Consider the following 27186-nt stretch of genomic DNA (forward strand, 5'->3'; position numbering starts at 1 on the left):
CGCTTACGCTTATATTCGCTTACGCTTATAGTCGCTTACGCTTATATTCGCTTACGCTTATATTCGCTTACGCTTATAGTTCGCTTACGCTTATATTCGCTTACGCTTATATTCGCTTACGCTTATATTCGCTTACGCTTATATTCGCTTACGCTTATATTCGCTTACGCTTATATTCGCTTACGCTTATATTCGCTTACGCTTATATTCGCTTACGCTTATATTCGCTTACGCTTATATTCGCTTACGCTTATATTCGCTTACGCTTATATTCGCTTACGCTTATATTCGCTTACGCTTATATTCGCTTACGCTTATATTCGCTTACGCTTATATTCGCTTACGCTTATATTCGCTTACGCTTATATTCGCTTACGCTTATATTCGCTTACGCTTATATTCGCTTACGCTTATATTCGCTTACGCTTATATTCGCTTACGCTTATATTCGCTTACGCTTATATTCGCTTACGCTTATATTCGCTTACGCTTATATTCGCTTACGCTTATATTCGCTTACGCTTATATTCGCTTACGCTTATATTCGCTTACGCTTATATTCGCTTACGCTTATATTCGCTTACGCTTATATTCGCTTACGCTTATATTCGCTTACGCTTATATTCGCTTACGCTTATATTCGCTTACGCTTATATTCGCTTACGCTTATATTCGCTTACGCTTATATTCGCTTACGCTTATATTCGCTTACGCTTATATTCGCTTACGCTTATATTCGCTTACGCTTATATTCGCTTACGCTTATATTCGCTTACGCTTATATTCGCTTACGCTTATATTCGCTTACGCTTATATTCGCTTACGCTTATATTCGCTTACGCTTATATTCGCTTACGCTTATATTCGCTTACGCTTATATTCGCTTACGCTTATATTCGCTTACGCTTATATTCGCTTACGCTTATATTCGCTTACGCTTATATTCGCTTACGCTTATATTCGCTTACGCTTATATTCGCTTACGCTTATATTCGCTTACGCTTATATTCGCTTACGCTTATATTCGCTTACGCTTATATTCGCTTACGCTTATATTCGCTTACGCTTATATTCGCTTACGCTTATATTCGCTTACGCTTATATTCGCTTACGCTTATATTCGCTTACGCTTATATTCGCTTACGCTTATATTCGCTTACGCTTATATTCGCTTACGCTTATATTCGCTTACGCTTATATTCGCTTACGCTTATATTCGCTTACGCTTATATTCGCTTACGCTTATATTCGCTTACGCTTATATTCGCTTACGCTTATATTCGCTTACGCTTATATTCGCTTACGCTTATATTCGCTTACGCTTATATTCGCTTACGCTTATATTCGCTTACGCTTATATTCGCTTACGCTTATATTCGCTTACGCTTATATTCGCTTACGCTTATATTCGCTTACGCTTATATTCGCTTACGCTTATATTCGCTTACGCTTATATTCGCTTACGCTTATATTCGCTTACGCTTATATTCGCTTACGCTTATATTCGCTTACGCTTATATTCGCTTACGCTTATATTCGCTTACGCTTATATTCGCTTACGCTTATATTCGCTTACGCTTATATTCGCTTACGCTTATATTCGCTTACGCTTATATTCGCTTACGCTTATATTCGCTTACGCTTATATTCGCTTACGCTTATATTCGCTTACGCTTATATTCGCTTACGCTTATATTCGCTTACGCTTATATTCGCTTACGCTTATATTCGCTTACGCTTATATTCGCTTACGCTTATATTCGCTTACGCTTATATTCGCTTACGCTTATATTCGCTTACGCTTATATTCGCTTACGCTTATATTCGCTTACGCTTATATTCGCTTACGCTTATATTCGCTTACGCTTATATTCGCTTACGCTTATATTCGCTTACGCTTATATTCGCTTACGCTTATATTCGCTTACGCTTATATTCGCTTACGCTTATATTCGCTTACGCTTATATTCGCTTACGCTTATATTCGCTTACGCTTATATTCGCTTACGCTTATATTCGCTTACGCTTATATTCGCTTACGCTTATATTCGCTTACGCTTATATTCGCTTACGCTTATATTCGCTTACGCTTATATTCGCTTACGCTTATATTCGCTTACGCTTATATTCGCTTACGCTTATATTCGCTTACGCTTATATTCGCTTACGCTTATATTCGCTTACGCTTATATTCGCTTACGCTTATATTCGCTTACGCTTATATTCGCTTACGCTTATATTCGCTTACGCTTATATTCGCTTACGCTTATATTCGCTTACGCTTATATTCGCTTACGCTTATATTCGCTTACGCTTATATTCGCTTACGCTTATATTCGCTTACGCTTATATTCGCTTACGCTTATATTCGCTTACGCTTATATTCGCTTACGCTTATATTCGCTTACGCTTATATTCGCTTACGCTTATATTCGCTTACGCTTATATTCGCTTACGCTTATATTCGCTTACGCTTATATTCGCTTACGCTTATATTCGCTTACGCTTATATTCGCTTACGCTTATATTCGCTTACGCTTATATTCGCTTACGCTTATATTCGCTTACGCTTATATTCGCTTACGCTTATATTCGCTTACGCTTATATTCGCTTACGCTTATATTCGCTTACGCTTATATTCGCTTACGCTTATATTCGCTTACGCTTATATTCGCTTACGCTTATATTCGCTTACGCTTATATTCGCTTACGCTTATATTCGCTTACGCTTATATTCGCTTACGCTTATATTCGCTTACGCTTATATTCGCTTACGCTTATATTCGCTTACGCTTATATTCGCTTACGCTTATATTCGCTTACGCTTATATTCGCTTACGCTTATATTCGCTTACGCTTATATTCGCTTACGCTTATATTCGCTTACGCTTATATTCGCTTACGCTTATATTCGCTTACGCTTATATTCGCTTACGCTTATATTCGCTTACGCTTATATTCGCTTACGCTTATATTCGCTTACGCTTATATTCGCTTACGCTTATATTCGCTTACGCTTATATTCGCTTACGCTTATATTCGCTTACGCTTATATTCGCTTACGCTTATATTCGCTTACGCTTATATTCGCTTACGCTTATATTCGCTTACGCTTATATTCGCTTACGCTTATATTCGCTTACGCTTATATTCGCTTACGCTTATATTCGCTTACGCTTATATTCGCTTACGCTTATATTCGCTTACGCTTATATTCGCTTACGCTTATATTCGCTTACGCTTATATTCGCTTACGCTTATATTCGCTTACGCTTATATTCGCTTACGCTTATATTCGCTTACGCTTATATTCGCTTACGCTTATATTCGCTTACGCTTATATTCGCTTACGCTTATATTCGCTTACGCTTATATTCGCTTACGCTTATATTCGCTTACGCTTATATTCGCTTACGCTTATATTCGCTTACGCTTATATTCGCTTACGCTTATATTCGCTTACGCTTATATTCGCTTACGCTTATATTCGCTTACGCTTATATTCGCTTACGCTTATATTCGCTTACGCTTATATTCGCTTACGCTTATATTCGCTTACGCTTATATTCGCTTACGCTTATATTCGCTTACGCTTATATTCGCTTACGCTTATATTCGCTTACGCTTATATTCGCTTACGCTTATATTCGCTTACGCTTATATTCGCTTACGCTTATATTCGCTTACGCTTATATTCGCTTACGCTTATATTCGCTTACGCTTATATTCGCTTACGCTTATATTCGCTTACGCTTATATTCGCTTACGCTTATATTCGCTTACGCTTATATTCGCTTACGCTTATATTCGCTTACGCTTATATTCGCTTACGCTTATATTCGCTTACGCTTATATTCGCTTACGCTTATATTCGCTTACGCTTATATTCGCTTACGCTTATATTCGCTTACGCTTATATTCGCTTACGCTTATATTCGCTTACGCTTATATTCGCTTACGCTTATATTCGCTTACGCTTATATTCGCTTACGCTTATATTCGCTTACGCTTTATATTCGCTTACGCTTATATTCGCTTACGCTTATATCGCTCGCTTATTCGCTTCGCTTATATTCGCTTACGCTTATATTCGCTTACGCTTATATTCGCTTCGCTTATAGTCGCTTCGCTTATAGTCGCTTCGCTTATATTCGCTTCGCCTATAGTCGCTTCGCTTATAGTCGCTTCGCTTATAGTCGCTTCGCTTATAGTCGCTTCGCTTATAGTCGCTTCGCTTATAGTCGCTTCGCTTATAGTCGCTTCGCTTATAGTCGCTTCGCTTATAGTCGCTTCGCTTATAGTCGCTTCGCTTATAGTCGCTTCGCTTATAGTCGCTTCGCTTATAGTCGCTTCGCTTATAGTCGCTTCGCTTATAGTCGCTTCGCTTATAGTCGCTTCGCTTATAGTCGCTTCGCTTATAGTCGCTTCGCTTATAGTCGCTTCGCTTATAGTCGCTTCGCTTATAGTCGCTTCGCTTATAGTCGCTTCGCTTATAGTCGCTTCGCTTATAGTCGCTTCGCTTATAGTCGCTTCGCTTATAGTCGCTTCGCTTATAGTCGCTTCGCTTATATTCGCTTCGCTTATATTCGCTTCGCTTATATGTCGCTTCGCTTATATGTCGCTTCGCTTATATGTCGCTTGCGGCTTATAGTCGCTTCGCTTATAGTCGCTTCGCTTATATCCTTCGCTTATATTCGCTCGCTTATATTCGCTTCGCTCGCTTATATTCGCTTCGCTCGCTTATATTCGCTTCGCTCGCTTATATTCGCTTCGCTTATATTCGCTTCGCTTATATTCGCTTCGCTTATAGATGGTATATCATCGGTGTACAATTTAAACATAGGGTTCTAATGTAGGTTAACAAGAATATGAAAAGTAAAATTTATTACTCTTATAGTGAAAAATATGTAATATATTAATTAAAAACAATAAATTTAAACAAATCATAATTATTATTCAATTAAAAATAATGAAAAAAAGAAAGGGTAAATCATGTCTAAAAATTTTTTTATGAATCAAGTTTAAAAAATTTTTCAATTTAAAAAATATTATTGCTTATCAGAATATAAATTTCTCTGAGAATTATCAAGAGAGATTTTTAATTAACTGCCTATTTGAATTACATTAATGTTTACACAGATAATATCAAATTTCTGTCACTTCTAACTTAAATGCATACTACAAATCATCGTCTACTATTTCAAGATCCATTCAAATATAGAAAATATTGGAATAAAGAAAAAATCGACATAGTTAATAAAATGTTGTCCCTACCGAAAAACAACAAATGAAAGTTAAAATCGCTAAATAATATAGGAATGTCTAGAGCGTCCTTCATAAATTTAGAATAAATATATTTCCAGAAATAAATGGAGATCCTCTAAAAGAATACACTATTCAAAATAGTGGAAGTAAGAAAAAAAAATTCACCTATCATTGATATCAATGACAAATAATATGTTTACGATACAAGACATTATTGAAAATTTACCACCTGGTAGTCCCAAAAATAAGGCAACTATAAAAAAAAATATATAAAATATTGGCTGGTCGAATAAAAGAGGCAAAGAGTATGGCAGAAGAATACGCCTGGGGATATAAATATTCGTCAAATTTACTGTTTAAAATTAAATATCCCAAAAAAGTTCTGACAAAAAAATATGAGTTTTAAAAAAAGGTTAATTACAATTTTTTCTTGAGAATTCTAAGAGAAATTTATATTTTGAAAATCAATTTTAATTTTTTTTAAAAGAAATTTAAAAATTAATTTTTTACGTAAAATATATTTTATAAATAAACAAAATATTATATAATAAATATGCTTTGTTAATATTTTGTTTGTTTTTAATTTAGTTAGAGTAAGATTAAGGGTAATAAGAATTAGTGATCTGCATTGGGCCTAATTTTTCAAGCCCGGCCCGGCCCGAAATTTTTTTTATATAAGTTTTGCCGACCCGGCCCGAACCCGAATTTTTTTAAAAAGTTTTGCCGGCCCGGCCCGAACCCGAAATTATTATTTAAAAAAATCGGCCCGGCCCGGACTGAATTTATTTAAATATAGAAATTAATTTTTATAATTACTCAAAATAAAAGACATATGATGTCGTTTAGTTTCAATAAATAAAATCAAATATTTTTATTTTACATAAAAAATTCAATATAAAATTGATAAATTTAGATATATTTCAAAAAAATTTCCAAGGTCCGACCCGACCTGGCCCAAATTTTTTTTAAAAATGTCCGGGCCGGGTACGGGCCTGGCCTAACATTGCAGATCTCTAATAAGAATCATTATGCATTGTAATTGTAAGGAATAAATTGTTCGATCCAAAAAATTAAATGTTTTCTACAAAAAAATAAGATTATTAAAATATTGAAAATAGGAAATGGGTAAAAATAAATAAAAGGTCCCACAAAATGTGATTTCGAAAATTTTAGAATTATATAATTTTCGAAATAAGAAAGATTTGATTAAATAAATGAAAATACTATTATTTGATTAACAAATTGTAACTTATTATTTTTATACGAATAATTCACTTTAGTCCTTAATTTTGCTAGTCATTTTAATATGTCTCATCAATATCAACACCCTTATATCTCAGTCTCAAACAACAAACCATGATTTAACATTGTTATTTGTGACTTTGAAATATTTAATAAACTATTAACCTGTTTAGTTTTTGGAATTGCTTTATAATTTTTTTGGTAAATTTTTTTTTTAATTAGCTCATAAAATTGATATTGCCAATAAATTTTCTTATATTTGAAGCTATTACACTATGCCAATTATCACTTAAATAATAAAAATTGTGAGATTAGGATAACCATCCCATTTATATTTGAACTTAAAAATTTTATTTATATAATTAAGAATAGGATTTTCAATTCCTTTTTAGGTAGAAGGGAAACTATCGAATTTGCATCAGAAGCTTATAATAAAAAAAATATTTATCACGAAGATTAAATTTTGTCCTTGGCTAATTTAGCCAGTTACCATATGTTTGAAAAATATTATTTTAAAAAAAATTGATTTAAAAACGTATTTTTAATTTAATTCCAAGTATCTTAAAATAAATTTTTTTGTTTTAATTAAAAATGGTGATTTATAATTTGTAAAAATAATGCCTCTTTAAATATATTTAATTTATTTATATATAATCCGAAAAAGAATTTAACCTCTTTGAATATTAAAAATTTCTTAATGGATAATTATTATGTTTATTAAAATATTAATAAACTTTATTGTCATAATAAAAATTTTTAATAAAAATAAGATTGAATAAGTATATATCATCGGTTATTTAGAGGATTTATAATTAAAATCTGGCAATTAAGTGCTATCTTGAATAGGTATAATAACAAATTTAAAATTACATTTCTTCAGCGCATTCAAAAAATACGACAATAATAATCATTGATATTGAAATATGATAAAATAATGATTTAAAATGACAAATTTTATCTTTTTTTTTCAATTAATGTGAGGAAGTGGGTTTGTATTTTTGGAAAAATAAATTAAATTTTAAATTTAGCAAATAAAATTAGGTACTATATATATTTTTTAACATTTTTGACAAAACACCTCATTTTCTCTATAATTGAAAGCTTGATCTTTCAAAGGATCTGAACAATTGTGGCATTTAAAGCAATCACTGTGCCAGCTGTTATCTTCGTATGTAACGTATTGGGTACCAGCTATTTTTTTAATTAATAATTAAATTTATAAGTGTGAAAAATTAGTCAGCAAATGGGTTATATTAATTAAAGATCGCCAATTAAAATATTAATCCTGATTGAAGTCCAATAGTTGGTACAAATTTATTTATGAATAATGCAGTTTAAATGGTAACGTAAAAAAATTGATTGGTAAACGTTTTTTTACCATAAAAAACAATACATACAAAAAAAACTTCAATTAAAACAACGAGACGTTTTATAGAAGTAAATTGAACGCTAAGCGCTACCTCAATTTTGAGATATAAACTATCAAATATATAAATATAAAAATAATAGTTATACCGGATATAGGTTTCACACATTTCTTGCATTTTTTGGCAAAATTTTTGTCGAAACATTCTATGCAATATTTTTTGTCTTCGTAATTAACAATAGTCTTGCCACCTAACGATTGTTTGCAAGAATTGCATACTATACAGTCCTTGTGGTAAAATTCATCTTTACCTTTAAGCATGGGGCCGGTTATTTTCTATATTATTATAATTTAGATTTAAAAAGTGAAAAAATTAATGCTAGAATTTATATAAAATTTACCACTTTTTTGAAAAACTAATTTCAAAAAAAAAAATCAAAAATTGGGTAATAAACGAATTTCCCCAAAATAAATAAAATAGCATTTCCGGACCGATGGAAATCGGGTGATTAAAAAATACAATAAATTATTGAAAATAAATTACTTCGTTGCAAATGGCACACTTCTGAGCAATTTTATTTTCATAGCAATTCGTGCATATGTACTCGCTATTAAATATATAACATTTTCCTTGGCCTATTTTTTGGGAACATTTCGCGCATTTAAAGCAATCATCATGGTAAGCGTGACCTTGAATGTCCACTTTCCTTTGACCTAAATAATTATGAGTTGAAATTTATTTTTTGCAAAATGATTCATAAACAGATTTAACAATATTAAGATTTTCATAATACGATTATCTAAAAATAAGAATGTTTGAGTTCTTATTATATTAATCTATAAATTAACACCCTTATTTAAAATAGTGCGAAAACTAATGAACGTTGCCTTTCCCCATAGTTTTAAATGCATTATACACGACATCAAAATATAGTTCATACTGCTGATGGTATCCATGTAGATAGAATATTTATTTATTTGTAAATATAACTCGCAAAATTTAAAACGATTAATAAATTAACGTAATTTTTTTTTATATAAATTATCAAATATCTTGTTTTATTATTTTAAATGTTTTAACAAATGCATGTAGCAATAACACAGCACAGTTGTGAAGTGATAAAAATAATAACTCATTTTATTTATTAAATAAATAGTTATAATGTCCAAATAATATTGCTTAAAATTTTTGGATCCTATTCTAACCGATTTCTTTCGTCCAATAAAACAGCCGCTTTTCTACACCCCTTAAGCCAACGACGATATTATCCTCCTAACCCCCTGCAAGCAAAATAAGAAAATTAAAATTAACAAAAAAATTTAGTATATTCCAATACACCCTCCCCCACCCACTCCTATTTTATTAAAAGTATAGCGTCTTCCCAACTCCCTACCTCCATCCCATTTCTATGACAATCATATATCCCCCCACCCCACCGAGATAAAATGCTTACATACAAATACAACTGAATTATATGTTCTGGAGAACCAACTTAGAGTATCTAACTAACTTACTAATTGGCGTAACGAAGATAGGGCGGGGAGCGGCAGAAAATTGATAGTTTTCGTAAATATTATTTTAAGCTAGTAAAAAATTCCCCTAGACTCCTCTTCCATCCACCTGCAATGAACACACTATGTCATTATAGATAAGCAATATTTAAAAAAAATAAGTTAAGTTAATAATTTTTTAAAAAAAGAATATAATTAAAGTTGTTGAGCTTATAATTTTTTTTGATAAAAGGTGCAAAACCCAAATTATTATATTTTAAATGTAATCCGGCCAAATGAGGGGGCCCAACTATACAATAAAATGTATTATGGAAAAAGTTTTTCCCCTTATGTAAATCAAATACGCCTCTGATTCTAATTGATTTTAACCTAAAAACTATCTATCTAATCCATTTTTATATGAATATAAGATATAACCATAGCAAACAATTTATTTGGAAAGTATAAATTTACCTTAGTCATATTTATAGACCATAAATTAATTACACCTTTATTTTATCATATTTAATATTTTAAATTTGCAATTGCATAGCAATATAAATTACGTTGAATTGTAGTGTCCATTAAATATTACCGCGCAAGAATATTTTAACAATGATAAAGGATTCACAAAACTTTAGCGCTTATGTCGCGTGTAATTAAATATCAAATAGTAGTTAGAACCCTGATCGAAGTTTTCTAGTTTTTTAAAATTCGGACTAGTACTACATTAGAGAAAATAATTTCAAAGTAACACGTCAAGATTTACCACCTCTTACTCAAAAAATAAATAATTAATCCCTATCCCATTAGAAGACTACCCCTTCTTCCTGTAAAATGCAGAAAATTTCTCCACCCCCGTTATTGTAGATATTGGAGTAGGATAAAAAAAATAATGCATTACCGCAAAAAGAATATAGCGAATGCATTACCATGAAAACATTATCGCGAATATAATTGAGCGAAAATCCGTGAATGCATTATACCGCTAATACCGCATAATAATGCATATACATTATGGCGAGTGTATTATCACGAATGCAATAGTCATTTATATTTAACAAAAAATAACTTAAGGCCCTCATTTATTTTTATTTATTCTAAAATGGGCTAGCATGTTCCTATTATGCTGATCTATATATGGACGCTTGCATTTTTCTCAAAGTTTTTTAAAACACAAAGTATACTTCGAGATCTTTAGAAGAAAGAATAAATATATTTAATGTAATACGTTAACTTATCCTTCTTGTATGACACTTAACAATCAATGCCAATTTCATTATTCTTGCAAAATTAAGGGCCATATTTCGCCTATTTTTTTCAAGTTTGTTAGATTCAAAAGGTGTAGCCTATTATATGATAATTTTTCGGTATATGAAACGGGTATTTTGAGGTCTCTTTAAAGCTCATTAAACTGAACGAATATTCCACTTTATCCTAGGGAATTCAGGATTCAAACTTGGTCCATTCCCTTTTTTCTTCTCATGGCATAATTTTATCATCATAGATTTTCTTTTGACAATGTTTAATTTACAAAATTATAGCATGGGTTTTTATATTGCTAATAACGCCCATTAAAAATAAAAAAAATTTTTAAACCGAAACATTTTGTATTATAATTTATGATTTAGGAGAATTTTTACAAAGGCTCCGGCAAGCCTTTTTATATCCCTCACCGGTAAATAATCGTTAATAAATTATTGGTCAACTTTCGCCATAATGTTTCAAAGGTACTGCATACGCGGTATTAATTTCGCGATATATTCACGGTAATGCTTTCGCTATAATAAAATTTCGCGATATTCGAAATTCCCAGTATCATTATAATACATTCGCGCCAAATTTTCATGGTATGACATGTAACCATACATAATATAGCATTATACAAATTCAAATTCGATAACAAAAAAATTTTTTTTCTTTAATATATAAATTAATGTTCACCTGCTTTAAATGACTGATTACATTTGACGCACTGTCCACCTTCTTCGCAAACCTGTTTGTTGGCGCACTCATGGCAATATATTTTTCCTTCTTTGTTGACTACATCACTGTTAGTAATTTCTTTGCTACACAGAGAACAATTGGGCTGAAATGTGAAATAAAAGCATAATATGAGTGTTCAAGTCATTAGTATGACATAACCATGGAAGGGAGAGAAGGGGATAAGCAGCAAATTTAGCCAACCGTTGTAAATTCAAATATCTTTTTAAGCAAATATCACCCACCCCCCCCCCAAACCTTCAAACGATATAACCTTTTTAAATTAGTTGTTAATAAAAAAATTTGTCAAGCTTATAAACTCTAAATAGTACCAAATCAATATTATGTTGGTAAGTGTAATCCGGCCAAAGTCCAGTAAAAAGCTAGCCTATTCACCTTCCCCCGCATAAATTTTCCTGGTAAACGGTTATTATTTAAACATTTTGCAAAATAAGAGTCCGTATCAAATAGAAACAAAATAAATGATGAACATTTTTCAAATGTTATCCTTGATATGATGGGTAAATTTAAATTGATAAAATAACGATTTGTATTTTAGGAAATAAAAATTTATGAAAAATATCTAATCATTTAATATAAAAAAAGCACTCATATGCAAATAAAAATTTACAAGACCGGGCAGGTAAACATTTAAATTAGTAAAGACAAAATTTCATATCTCTTTTTAAAAAAGAAAATATGTATTGTTGTGTAAGAAGAAAAAAATAAATTGTTTTAGAATCATTTTAAAATAAAAAATAATGATATTATGAGGCATGATTTAATTAATTTTAATTAATTCCTCTTTTAAAAATAGAGCAATCATATCATAAGAGATACAACACAGAACATACATAAGGTTTTGGATAACAATATTATATTGATATTTCGTAATTTTGTTTCTTATATAGTATTATTATTTTTTCAGAAATAGCCATTATATATTTTAGGTAAGGTGTAGAAGAAGCCAGGATGAAGAGGCGAATGATCATGCTCCTTTAAATTTGTCGCCTCGTGAGGATCTTATCATGGCGCCGATTTTTTAAAAAAATCTTCAGAATCAAGTTAACTAGTTATATAAATGGTTCCGGAAATATATGTAAAAACTAAAAAGAATCCCCCATAAATTTGAAGTATTTTCTAGGTTAAAATGATTTCAAAAATTATGGCAAACACCCCAGCAACGCGAGTAAGCTCCGACCATTTTTAAAAATGACAGAGCCTCCTAGGATCCCAAGGGACCTATTAAAATATGAAATTTTCATTATCACTTACTTAATTTATTTAAATATAAAATACTAGTATCATGATTTGAATCGGAGATCGGACGCATCTTAGTAAATTATATAGCAAATAATACTAAATTTAAATTAAAACCTCCTTTTTAGACCAATTAAGCTTTGTTTTCAGGTATATATCAATATAAAGAAAGTAGATAATGTCCTGCAAGATATTGCAATTATCAAATCCTTCTTAAGATTCCATGAAATCTTAAAACAAGATTTGGTATCAATCAGAGAATTAAAGGCTTTAGATTTAAAAAATTGGAAATTTATATAAAAAATGTAGAGGGAGAGAATACGACGCAGACGCTATATGAGTTTATTATTATAATCTAAACAAGGATTAAAGGAATTACACCAATGCCCAATTTATACATTAACACAATTTGAAATTTGTCCTGATGCTACTTCAAACATTAACGAATTCAGAAATTTATAATTATTCATATAAATATTCACATTTTTTGTAAATATAACAATGTAAAACTAGAATAGGCTAAATTAAATAATGTGAACCTTAGAGAGTCTAACAATTTTAAAACATATCAAAAAATTAATGCCAATCAGGTTATCCATATATGATTCAATATAATCCATAAGCTATCATATTTCAATTTAAAAAAAAAATTATCAACTGTGACATTACCCAATCAGAAATGAGAAGAAACGATTTCCTTAAAAAATAAAATGGAATCTTTATTTTGATGTGTGAATTATTCAGGAACAACGCTGTACCAAAATATTTTTTAAGCATTTAAAAAGGAAGCGTAATAATTATCCATAAATAACCCTTCATTCACACGGTAAATTATATATATCAAATATATGCGAATTCGCGACGAAGTATATAAAATATGCAAGAATTCGCGGAGAAGTACAATTTATATACTTCGTCATAAATTTGCGCTAACTGTAAGTGCAGGGTAGGGGTGTGTATTGTTATTGTAAAAACATTAAAAGTATTTTCAATATGTTTCAGCAAATCATTTTTCCGGTTGATTATTAATTATATCAATAGATGCAATGTAAACATCAACCCTATAAAATATTCATCTTGGTCATTCGATCTTTCATCTGGACATTAAAGTTTTGACAAAATTACTACTTTTGGAACTCTTCCCATTTAACGGGGGTTGGGGCGAGATCCTATTACACTTCTGCACCCGTCGTATATCTTGTCGACTGGCTAATCCATCTATATTAACATTTTTCACCTTTTTTTAGGGTGAGATTATATGATTTATACATAAAAGTTTATTATTGAGGTTAAATAATCATGTTTAAATACTATTTTTTTTTATTTAAAAAACATTGCATTTACGCAAACATATTTAGCGCTGTATAAAAAATTATTGAACCGATCGAAGAAAATCATATCAGCTGTTATCAAAAAAAAAATTGATTTCCAAAATTATTGAATCTTTTTTCTCTCTCTCTTTAGTACGTTTAAAATTATGAAAAATACAACAAACAAGATAATATTGTATTCAATTAGTAATTATATAATTATAATTATTTTAGTAATTATAAATAAAATAATTATTTTATTTCATACAATCGAGACCTATAGTTGAGTTAGGTTAGAAAAAGATAATGTATATATTATATACAATATAATATGAATAATAGAGCAAAGTCATGATTTAGCCAGAGGGAGTTTTTTCTTTTACCTATATATGTTATCTTTCAAAAAATTTAAACAGTTTATTTTATAGTAAATAAGATGAAAAATTTCATATTTAATTCGATTATATAATTATATAAAAGAAAATTAAAAACTATTATATAAAAACGGGCGAATTTTCTCAAAATTATTGATATTTTTCTTTTAAAAATAGGCTCCTATCCATAAATTCACTGATATTTACCACTATATTTAAAAAAAAACGTAAATTTTCATTTGACAAGTCAAAGTGAGGGAAATGAGTGAAAATTTTTTTAAATTGTATATTCATTTCATATCACCTTCTGTAATCATTCTTTAATACGTTAAAGTAATAGGGTTCATTTATTTTTTTTAAATGAAATTCTTAAATAAGTATCTGAATTAGGTAATATTGATTTAATATTATTACAATATATAAACAATGTGTAATAAATTACTAAATTAGGTAATATTAAGTATAATTTGTATAATATTTATCTGAGACCTGCAGACCTAGCCCTAAGCATTATAATTTTTTTAAATATATCCGTGTATAAAAAATTGTTTTTAAAAATACACGAGCAGTGCAGGATCGAATATTTTAAAACCAAATATTTTTAAATCGCAATTATTAACAATAAAAATTAAAAATAAATAAAATATATTTTAAAAAATTCCGCTCCGACCTGAAAATATACCGAGTAGCCGAAAATACTTTTTAAAAAAAATCAAGGCCGGGTGGAAATTTTTTTGTTTAATCCAGGCCGAGCCGGGTCGTGAAAATAATAACTTTGCAGGTCTCTGATATTTATACTTATTTGTTAAATTATAAATTTAAATATTTGAAAAGGCGTAAAATGGTGCAAATTTAGTGGGGTGGGGGTGTCTTCAAGAGATAGTTTCCCCTTTCTAATGTATCCAGTAATTAAAGTCTTAGGTACAATTAATAATTTTGTTGTTTGTTTCATCAATATCAACAAGATATAATTTTTCGGGAAAGGAAGAAAAGAGACGCATGTGAACCTCTAAATCAAATATTATACATTAAAACCGATATATTGAAATCGCATCTGAATCTGACAAAAAAATTATAATTGAAAATATTAAAATAATATTGGAAAAGTTTTGTCTAGCTAATCAGATCCAGATGTATTATCAAATCAAAGTAATAATATTTATGGACTAAAGCCAAAGCTTTAATATTAATTTGTGAAAATAAGTGATGACAGAAAAAAAAATGAAAACATTCAATATTCAAATCAAATTTTAACAATTGGACTAAAGCGAAATTTTTGATTTCAATTTTAATTATGGGGATTTAAAGTAAATTTTTTTCTCAATATTGGCTAAATATAAATAAACCCATATGAATAAAATAAATAAGAAGGTCAGAGGAGAATGACCAAAAAAATTGCCTATTAAAAATATCGCATTATAATATAATAAAATAAATTATTTTACCATTATTGTCAAAGTTTTTTTGTATCCGTCTTTTAAAGTAAGCCTCCAGATATTTTTTTTGTCAAATAATTTTTAAAAAAATTCCTAAAAAAATTTAAATTTTATTGGGTAAACTAACTAAATTTTTTAAAATAATAATATTATTTTATTTAAAAAAAAAAAAATTAATTGTATGCAAATTATTTGTTTTGAGAGAAAGAGAATGTATATTATATAAAGCATATGTGCTGCATTTTTTTTTGTTTTATCTAAAAATATTAAAATTTAATATAATAATTGGTTCGAAAAGAAACACACTGAAAATAAAATACATGAGAATGTTATTTTTAAGGTACTGATTGTGATTTGTAAATCAATATTAATAACATCGGAACAAATAATTTTTTCGAATTTTTTACCATGCCCATTACTAATAGTTATCAGTGGCACCTGTTTGTTAAGCAGGCATGCCCGAAAGAAATAAAGAAAGAAAGAAAGAAAGAGAAAAAAAAGAAATGAGGGAGAAGGAGGATAAAATGTTTTTTATAATATGGTAATTTTTTGTAAAAAAATTTCACAAAATGCATTAGGTCTTTTAAAGTGTTGCTTTTGTTATTTATGTTATTTGCACATTTTAAATATTTTGCTTTAAGCATAATTTGGTGCTTTTTGCAAATTTTGCGTCATTTTACGTTTTGTAAAATTTTAGAGTGGTTCAAGCATCTTATTATCCGCTTACCTGTATTGCGTTATCGAATGCCTTTTGGGTCAATTTGCATGCTCATTGTATATAATGTTAATTTTAGTCGATTTTTATGGCAAGATTTAAGCCGAATACTTTTGGCTTATACCAAGGTTAAAAAAAAATATCGGCCTAAACCTCAAGGTAAGTCATAAAAATCGGCTTAAATCTTGATGCACCTAATCCTCTAAAATATTCTTGACTCAAACTCTAGGTTCAAGCTGAAAAAATTAAATTATACTTAATTCAAGTCAGTATTTCACCTCAAAACATATCTAAGCCGTTTTGAGGTCGAATTATTTATAAATTTTTAAACCCGTTTACTTACGGTTAATCCACCTCCACGGGGAATTATAGCAATTTATTCCCTACTTTCGTTCCTCTTCGGACTCCCTGAGTAGACATACTTAGCTTGACTTTAATATTCGCGTCGCCATTCAATTGATGTAAATCACTATAAATAATTCTATATTTCAATTTCAAATTGGGACGATGATAAAGTTTATAATATTGCAAAATCTTATTTATTATAATTCTACTACTATCTACTTTTGAATTGAAACGTATTCTCCTTCATTCATTAATATCTAATGTCACCTCTATCTCCAGTCTCAGCAATCTCAGATCCTTCATAATTTTCTTCCCGTTTTTTGAAATAATATTGTGATCATTCTAGATTTTCAAATAACTGTATTAGGTTCTACCAAAATTTTATGGTTTAAGATGATCTTTCTTGGACATACTAGATTTATCTGAGTATATTTTTCGTTACATTGAATCAAAACCTGACCCATACAAAAAAACGCCTGTCTCACAACTATAATGTTCAGCTTGGACTTCAATTTTAGTCGCAGCTTAATTAGCTAAATTATACTCATTTCCTCATTTCTTCCAAATAATCTTTGCTCTTACCCAACTCATGATTCACAATGCAAAAAAAATCCAGATATACATAAACGCTTCCAATTTCAAGTCGCATAATCTCAAATCCATTTTTCTTACTCAACCGGATTCAAATACGTGTATGCTTTCTTTCGACTAATTTTCCCTCTGTATTTTTATTAATTTTCTCTCTATATTTTTACATGCATCTCATAAGAAGCTAATCACGCATTTACTTCTGCCTTTGTCTTACTAAAGAAAATGGTAAAAATCGTATACTATTTAATCTCTAATCCCAACATCATCTGAGTTATAGTATCCAATACCAAAAACATTATCAGTTATCACCTTCAAATGCCTTTTTAATACGTCTTCTTGCCTCAAAAAAATTAAAAAAATTCCTCTAGTACCCTATATTTCACCTCTAAATCAATTAACACCTGGTAAAGCCTATATGTTTCTTATGGACCTTTCTGCCAAAGTTCTAATCACAAACACTGCATCAATTATAGATTTTTCCACTCTAAATCAATATATCACTGATTGTTATTAACATCTCATGATATCCTTTACCTTTTCCACACTTTAATCACAGTAAAAAATAACCCAACTTCTTTATTCCTAATTATCACGATGCCTTTGCCCTTAAAATTGTTAGCGTTTTGTGCAATGCCTCATTAACTCCTTGTTCGTTACATCCTTAACCTAACTAGTAATCACATCTACTATTTTTTTTATCCTCTTTTCTATTATTGCTTTTTAGAGTGAAAAGGTAAGGTTCATTTCTCCTAATTTTATTCCTGACCTTACAAATCATTATTGTTTCCCTTAAATACCTGGCAATATAATTATCGTGTTTTGAATATTTAATTTAATAAGCAAATTATAAAACGATAGAGCGTGAATTTTAAAATTTATTTAAATGATTATATAACCTATATATTTTCGTTTAGAATCTGATGTGAGTTCAATATGTATAATCTAAACTAAATTGTTTTGCACTTTTTAGATTATTGATAATGAGGGAACCAACCCATCAACAATCAAAATAAATTATAATTAACTACCAAGTGTCATGGGTATATAGGAGGAGGTTTTATTTGAGCCCCTCAGGCTAGATAGGGTTGTTTAGGCTAACGTGGTTACATGCAATATCTAATAAGGTACTACTCCTACTTTAGAAGCAAAAACACGTAATGGTATTCTCGATGCTTGTAAATAAACAAAGACCTTACTTCTCAAGTGCCAACCTCTACAAAAGACAAAAAGAAAGGTAAGATTAATGAACATTTTATTTATTTAAATTGGAGACAAATTATAAGTTAAAGTGTCTGTGGTACACAATAAATAGGTATCTCCAAAAGTAAAGGTTAAGTTACAAGAAATTATATCACGTTGAAACAAAAAATAAAAGATGCAAAGGTTCTTGTGAAACGATGAAAGAAGAAATTTCGAAAATAACCATATATGTCATAGGATATTATATGAATTTAGAATCCATTCAAAAATTTAAATAATTTACTTACACATTTTTTAATTCTTAAAAACTGGATTTTACCGGAATTTCATTCCAATGAGTATAGTACCTTCTAGACGCACGAAGCGGTCGAAGCCACGTCCGTGGGCTCGATAAAACAGGTCGGATAACTTGTGTAAAATAGTTTTACGGGCCGGACCGTTATTTCACAATTTTTTGTGGCTAATTTGTGTTTTCACTTCATAAATAATATCTATAGGCCTACCAACGCGACCTCTAGTACACTTACTAGACTTATTCAAAAACGAATACAAATAAAAAAATATATAAAAAAAAGATTAAATTTTTTGTATTCGATTCTTTTGAACGAATTGAATAATTTACTCATCGTAATTCTACCAATCGAATAAGAATAATATATTTAAGATTCCTACTATTCGATTCGTTCAAAATAAATACGAATAATTTATTATTCTATTCTTATACAGGCCGGGTACTTACCGTATTAACTTTAGACAATTTTTCAACAAAATATTTATTTTAACTCGATTTTATCAACATTTTTTAACTGCAAAATTGTCTAACTATAATTGTGTAGGTACCATGTGATGGAAAATTCCAGTAAAATTAAGTCTTCAATAATTTTTTAAAAAACGTGCCTTAACTATAAATATCTTTTGTATAAAATTGGTCGATTTATATCTTTTCTTGCAATCAACTAAATTTAGGTATATTTCGAATAAACAAAAATAAAAATCAATTAATTCTACGTATAAAAAAAAAGGTTAAAATGAAACAGATAAATAAAAATATATAAATAAGTTTAACATACTCTAAAATAAATATATAAAGAAGTTAATTATTTAACATACTATAACTAACAACATAACAATACTCTCAAATTAAAAACAAAATTTTGATATATAATTTCCTTATTTTTTTTTCTGTTTTTAAAATTAATCTTAATTTCTTTATGTGTCTGTTATCATTATTATATTAGCTAATCATTTTAATATTTCTTATTCCTAATTTAAATTCAATGTTTTCAGCAAACCGGAACACACCATTATAATTAGCATCTGGACAGCAATTGATACCGGTATATTAGAAGATGCGCAACTTAATTTTACTATACATAACGCTTAGACTCCATGCTTATAATATTCCGTTTATGTTTCCGCTTTTGGTGTTTTAATGTTCCAGATAATATTTTAATTATTTATAAAAGTATATTTTTCTAGAGGAGTTATAAGAGAAAAGGATAAAAAATATTATAAATTAATAATTTAATTGGAAATTTTTTACCGATAATAATTGTTACTTATTTCTATTTGAAAAATTAATCAGAACTACACGCAACGGGTACTAAACAGACATAGAATCTAATATAAATTTATTCCTACTAGAGATATGCAAATCTCGGCTTCTTTCGGCCGGGTCCATTTAAAAAAATAATTCCGGTTAGGGCTGGGTCGGGCTTAAATTTTTAATCATATCAGTACATTTTGTCAACAAGATTGATATATTTTACAATTATTGCAAGAAACAAAGTTTTATTTCAGGTCGGGCTACTCGGGACAAATAAAATAAAAATTATTCGAGATCGGGCGGAGCAGGAAATGAATTTAAAAAAATTTTGGGCCGGGCCAGGCTTAAAAATTTAGGCCCGTTGCAGTTCACTAATTCTTACCACTATAATTATTTAGAGGTAATATAACTTCGTTAATAGTAAACTCGAGGAGATATAAAATTTAGTTTCCTAAAATGAGTTTTCGCACGCGACTATAAATAATTTAGATAAATATTTTAGATATATAATATATCAATTTTCAAATGAGCTTACTACAGAGTTGAAATAGGATTTTACAAAGGTGACCAAATTCATATTTTATACCCTGTATTAAAAGATACTTCTTCCAGGGCTTATTCTTATTAAATTTAAGAGAATCTTGTATTATAATATTTAAAAAAAATTTTTTAAATAATGTAGGAAAATATATTTTGGTTGATTTTTTTTTATTGATAATTTTACCACATATTGTTGTGACCATTAGAGACAAAAGAAATTTTCTTTCAAGCCATTTTTTCAATCATTAATAATATAAAATCTAAATATTACAAGGTTCATTATTAAATTAATATTATATTTCCATTATTTTTTATTGATAAAAATATTATATATCAAGGAAATATTTTGCGTTGAATATATTTTATAAAATAACATCATATATTCGGACATTTGTTTTACGTTCAATGGATACGAGGTTAAATTGCCGAATTTTTTTATTAAAAATATTAAATGAGTTATACTTTATCAAATTTTCATGATACCACTTCCATGATAAATAGAAATTTCCTATTTAATAACAGATCGGTAACAATGGCGTCATTGATTCTGACCATTTCAGTTTATTTCAATGTTACTTTATTTTAATTTAGGGTTGCTGAAACAACACCCCCCCCCCCCCTTCTTTTAATTCTGATGCCAATAATCGAAAAGGGTTAAGAGTATAAAAATATTTATTATAAAATATCATTATTTTTATTACTATTTCAATTAATAAACTATGTGTTGGAGGTCCGCAAAATTAAAGGGTTATATGATTTTCCTCCTACTGGACTTTAAAAAAGGATTCGATTTTAAAAGATTCAAAGGAATAGAAAAAATTTCTCACGAAAGTTTCTTAACCATTTATAATATAAGAACATTTGGTATAAATAATAATATTTTTTAAAAAAATTGTCGTTTTTTCTAAAAATAATTACTCATTAAATAGTAAAAACTAGAAAGGTAATATAAGTCCTTAAAATCGACGATTCAAAAATTTGAATCGAATACGAATAATAGTATTATTCGTTTCGATTCATATTTTTGTAGACCTACGCCTGAGTTCTTAGAAGGCCCAATGAAATACGTAAGTAAATTAAAATATTTTTAGAAACATAATAAAAAATATGTTAGATCAAAAAAAAACCTTCTTTTCTAAGGACAATGTTTTGTAATAAAAATATGTTTTATTAGATTAGCAGATGATAATAAAACCTTTATAAAAGGCAATTAATAATCCAAATGTTTTTCCAAAATTTAAACATATCGTCGGTAGATTCTATATATGTTTGTTTATTCTTCAGAACATTTCTAACAATATTTTTTGCATTTTGGACAGGAGATAAATAATATTTCAACATTTCCATTGGTGATATGGAAAAATACAATACTTATGGATTGATTTATTGAAAAAATGCATAGTGTACATAATTCCGTCGACGATATTTATAAACAATTTAAAATATTCCATCCTGTAGTATTATTACTTAACAATTATCGTTAATTTGTCTTAATTTATAACATTACCAATTATCTTAAAATTGTCTTTATTTATTAATATTCATTGGTTTAATATATTATTTAATATTATACAACGTTCTAAAAAAACCAAGCGTTTTTAAATTTATCTATAATTGTATTTGACAAAAATTAAAGAAAGTGAATTAAATTTATTTTATTTTATACAACAAAATATTTTAATATTATTTTATATATAAAAAAACTTTATTTTATCACTATCGTTACTTAGAATTGAATATAAATAATTATTTAAATCTTTAGTATTTATCTAGATTTCCTGCACCCCAAAGATATCATAATAGTAATAGTTTACCTTGGGATATAAAATTTTTTCCTTATAAAATAATCTTATCTTATCAAATCCCTTTATAGATATTGATTTAAGTCATAATAATATCTTATGTAAAAAAAATTATTCATGTTTGATAGCAGCACTATCAGTGTGCTTTTGGAATAGCAACACAGGTGTTTTGGAATATTAACGAAAAATACTAGATATATATCATTGGTGGTGTTGATTTTGAGAGAGGAAAATTTTTATAAATATGAAATAAATGGTTTCCTTATTCCCAACAAGGAAATAATCCCTTTGATTAATATATATTTTTTAAATTATTAGAAATACCCCCCCCCCCCCCCCCCTCACCTCCCCCTTCCTCAAAAAAAACAAAAAATAAACAAATACTTATGGGTTTCTGTGGAATTATTTTGATAAAAAATGGTGGTTTATAATTTTTGTTATAATATTATTTTATATTTTCTAATTTATTAAGCATAGTCAAAAAAATAATGGTATTATATAAATCTTTAAATATTTTTATAACAAGAAATAACATACATTTATTAATTTCTTTCCTTTTTACTGTAACACATTCCCAGAATATTCAACGTATATATACGTTTCTTTTTTGAAATTTCATGAAACGACTATAGAATCCTGTCAAGAATACAACAAGAGGGGACCTCTTGGGCCCAGCAATCTTCTGTGAGGCTATTGGCACCATCATAGACAACATCAACAACAAATGCAATGTTATTTTAAACATAAGGTATTTAGATGATGGTACAGTTTCAGGACCATACGATGTTTAATTAAAATTCCATCTATCATTTCTGATTTCATTCCCGCTACTGGTCAATAATAAAAAATGCGAATTTTATATACCCAACAATTTTTATCCCCATTCCTGTTAACTTTTCTATAATTGATAAATCAAACTTTACTTATTTAGGCTCACTTATTGGATGCAAAGCACCAATATCCAAATTTACCGAAGACTTCCTGATTAAATTTGACTGACTTTAGAAAATCTTAGGATTTTTACCATCTCATCATTCATTCTTTTTCTTAAAGAATTTCCTTTATATTCCAAAAATATTGCATGCTTTTCGTTCTGCTCCTCTTTTCCAATTCCCAGACATGCTACTAGATTTAGAACTTAAAGTTAAAATCTCCCTTGAATCAATACTCAACCTTAAATTCTAGCCCATTTGCTGGATGCAAGCCGCTCTTCCATGTAAATTTGGGGATGCTTTCGATCCACCGCGTCACTGAGTATTGCAGCTTTTCTCTCATCATTCACCAGAAGTCAAACAATTACTAAAATTTTTACCACACTACAGATCCCCATCTGGGGTTGGAACTAGACCTATGGAGGTCGAACGCTCCTAATGTTTTCTTTCCTTTATCATCCAGACAACAAGATTGGGACTTACCTTTAATCCAGCGTTCCGTTGAATACCTTTAATCGAACGCTACTTTGAAGGACATTTCCTTGATCTTTAACCCAGATATCCCCTCCCCAATAAATCAAAGTATTGAATTCCTCTCCCCCCCTCCCTCCAATAACCCCATTAAATCAAAGTAGTAATTCCATCATTTGAACATTTCATCACGGTATATGAATGGCTTGAGGCTATCCCTAGCTCCAACCCTGGTTTGCTCCTTTCCAACAAAGAACTTCGGATAGGAATAGGTCTTCGTTTAGGCTGTGATATCGTCACACCTTCATACTGCCAACAGTGTCAGCTCCCTATCGACAGTCTAGGCCATCAGCCTCTTCACTGCTGTTTCTTTAAAGGCCGCTATCCACGCCACCAAGCAATAAATTCAATTATTGCTAGAACTCTTCGTTCAATATTCCATCAACTTTGGAACCTGTAGGTCTTAATCTCGGGGACAATATCAGGCCTAAAGGAATGACTCTTATCCAATAGAGCAGAGAAATCACGCTAGCCTGGGATTATACATGCGTTGATTGCTTTGCACAATCCTTTTGCTCTAATTCCTTAGTTAGAGTGGAAATTAGAAAGATTAATAAATACATTACCATCCTAATATTACTCTATCCCTTTTCTGACACAATCGGTGCTTGGACCAGAGCATTAGAATTTTTCAAGGCACTCGGCCAAAAGATGCGCTTAATTTCGAGTGACCCTCAGGAAGGTTTTTACCTACGCTAACGAATCTCAATGGAAATTTGTAGGTCGCATAGTATATCAATCCATATTGCCATAACATCTTTCTCTTTTTTTTAAAATCATATTACAGTATATTATTACCTTTTTTTTAAAATAAATAATTTATATTTTTATATAGCTTATCCTTTTATTGTAAATTGTATACATTTTTAAATCGGAATTTTATTCAAAAATAAATATGTATATTTGAAACTTTTTAATAAAAAAATTTCACAAAATAAATTAAATATATATCATAAAATTGAGTAAACTAAACAAATATTTTTTTAAATTATTCAAACATGATATCTTATCTTTAATTAAATATTCAAAATTATAAATTGATTAATTTCATCTTCATAAGAGCCTAATAAAGTTTGCATAATAGTAGTTTTGAACTGGGATACAATAGCATTGTTAATTTTGTATTTCCCTAATTCCATATTGGTTAGGGTTAAACGCTCTCTTAATGTTTTAAATTTGTGTTAGAAAATTGTGGAGTGACTGCATTTAAATATGGGGCCAGGAATTGCAATTTATCAAACTGTGCATAAGGTATATTACGTTCACTAATTGAATTTTTCGATTTTTCGCCTTGTTTCATCATTTATTAAAAATATAATTACTAAAAATTTGAAATTTAAACGAAAAAAGAGAAATAAGCTAATTTTATTATAAAATAAAAAGTTCTAAACATAATTCTTAAAAAATTTTAAAATACTAATTGATTAAAATTTAAAAACTCCTGTAAGTTTTTGTTTTTTAATTTTATTTTTAAACAAAGTTTTAAAAAAAATTATAACTAACGTTAAAGAAAAATCATGAGTAAATATTATATATCTTTGTTTTTTGTTTTATTGGAGATCCTCTTCCAAGCGTGAAGGTAGTCATCATATTTTGGAAGTTCCATATTCCATACGTATTAGTTCTATAAATTGCCCTTATAATATTAATAAATATTTAAAATAATATATAAAATAGGGCTGTGCCAACTCACAATAGGTTCACTGATCCGATATTTATATTTCACAGAGTAAATCTTAAATAAAACAAAGGATTTCAATAATTTAAACGCTTTGTATGTGTCGTTTACATTGAAGGAGTTTCTTATTTCCATAACCCGTTTCTCAACATATTTCCTTTTGTTCCTACGTAGTTTATGGCCAATATCATTAAGAACACATTTGGTTCCAAACAGGGAATCTACCTCTAGCCAGCAGAGAGTTAGTCGCGGCTTCTGTGAAAATAACACGATATTTTCCCAAAGTGTGCTAGAGGATAAGGTATCTGCTGAATCTTTAAAGCATAGAAACTTTTCTCTAATTTGCTTTACACACTCATTCTTTACATTTTGATCCCTTAGGGCCTCAATATCTATCTCGCGCTTTTCATTTTTCTTACTATTTTTTATCATTTGCTTATATTAGATTTTAGATCAATCTTAAAAAAACAAATAAGGAGTTTGTGGTCTGAATTAAACATATCTTGGTGGAGTACTTTAATATTTTTTATTCAATCAATTGTCGTTCTAGAACAAATAATATAGTCAATTTGTAACCATGTATTGTATGATTGGCTATAGCAAGTAAATATTTCTCTACTGTGGGGTGTTCGAAGAAAGTATTAGCGACACGAAGGACAAGATTACGGCATAGTTCTAGAAGTTGCCCCCCCCCCCCTACACCAGAATTTATGTCGAGTGTTTCAGAATCTGGTTCTATATTCCTAATCGCTCCACCTTGATATTGAAGTCCCCAACTATAAGTATATTTTCTGGTTTAGGAAACCTGTTTAAATATAATAAAATTAGGAAGAATGCTTGTCTTTCAAGGTAGTTTGCAGCGTATATACATTTACGATATTCAGTATTCTAATCTTAATTTTAAGTTTAATGATAATAACCTGCTTTTTAGTGTCTTGAACTCTGAACTGCTAGATTGTTCTTAATGATTATACACACACCAAACCAACTTTTTTCTATCTCTCCTGAATAATGGTAACCCTTACAATTCCTAGTTGAAGAGAATTATTTTGATATATTAGTATTTAAAAATTTACTAACTTTAAATATTAATTTAAATAGAAAATATAAAATGTGGCATTTAAACATGTCACATTTTATTTTTATATCATAATTTCTCCATTTTCTATTTTTACTCTGGGGTTTCCAATATTTTAATTTTTAATCTGACTTTTTTTTTTCGCCATAGTTAATAAATGAATATTCTAATGATAAATATAAATTAATATGGATTTTAAGTAGGAGAATTAATAAGTATTTTAAATATAATAAATAAGATGCAATTTTTGGAAAGAATATGTATCTAGACTAAATTTTTCAAGGACAAAATAAATTTGTTTGTTGTCTGGTAAATGAAGAATATATATTAGATATGACATATGCGAAAGCTTGAAGCGAGCTAGTATTACATATATCATTGGGAAAATCATTTCAAAAAATCATTTTTTTACTATTTTATTTAATTATTAAATTTCTAAAATATACCGAAGCAAGATTTTATTATTATTCCTTTTTCGTCATTCTTTAAGCGCTTCGCTC

At 29.1% G+C, this 27186-nt stretch overlaps 1 protein-coding gene across 3 annotated transcripts; it reads right to left on the bottom strand.

Moving 5' to 3' along the window:
- Positions 1 to 7304: 7304 nt before the first annotated feature.
- On the bottom strand, positions 7305 to 20783 carry LOC135925913 (four and a half LIM domains protein 1-like). Of its 3 annotated transcripts, none has more exons than XM_065461489.1 (5): positions 20661 to 20783; positions 11310 to 11454; positions 8419 to 8588; positions 8024 to 8210; positions 7305 to 7699 (listed from the first exon to the last, which is right to left on the bottom strand). In XM_065461489.1, the coding sequence occupies exons 1-5, from the start codon at positions 20700 to 20702 to the stop codon at positions 7566 to 7568; spliced, it is 678 nt and encodes a 225-aa protein (XP_065317561.1). In that variant the 5' UTR covers positions 20703 to 20783; the 3' UTR covers positions 7305 to 7565. The 3 variants fall into 3 exon arrangements, with proteins under 3 accessions (XP_065317561.1, XP_065317562.1, XP_065317563.1); XM_065461490.1 differs by lacking the exon at positions 20661 to 20783 and adding an exon at positions 15738 to 15859 and having other exon boundaries at positions 7307 to 7699; XM_065461491.1 differs by lacking the exons at positions 11310 to 11454; positions 20661 to 20783 and adding an exon at positions 8816 to 8974 and having other exon boundaries at positions 7310 to 7699.
- Positions 20784 to 27186: the final 6403 nt, after the last annotated feature.

This window comes from Gordionus sp. m RMFG-2023, chromosome 3 (assembly GCF_954871325.1).
Source record: "Gordionus sp. m RMFG-2023 chromosome 3, tfGorSpeb1-WG-v2, whole genome shotgun sequence".
Classification (NCBI taxonomy): domain Eukaryota; kingdom Metazoa; phylum Nematomorpha; class Gordioida; order Chordodea; family Parachordodidae; genus Gordionus; species Gordionus sp. m RMFG-2023.

What these genes read in the sequence shown, in the direction of transcription:
- LOC135925913 (XM_065461489.1), bottom strand. Translation starts at nt 20,702, where the DNA reads ATGAATTTGGTCACCTTTGTAAAATCCTATTTCAACTCTGTA. An exon ending in TAATCAGTCATTTAAAGCAG is followed by an intron (nt 8,589 to 11,309) that starts GTGAACATTAAT and finishes ATAATTATTTAG; the next exon opens with GTCAAAGGAAAGTGGACATT. An exon ending in AGTGTGCCATTTGCAACGAA is followed by an intron (nt 8,211 to 8,418) that starts GTAATTTATTTT and finishes ATAATAATATAG; the next exon opens with AAAATAACCGGCCCCATGCT.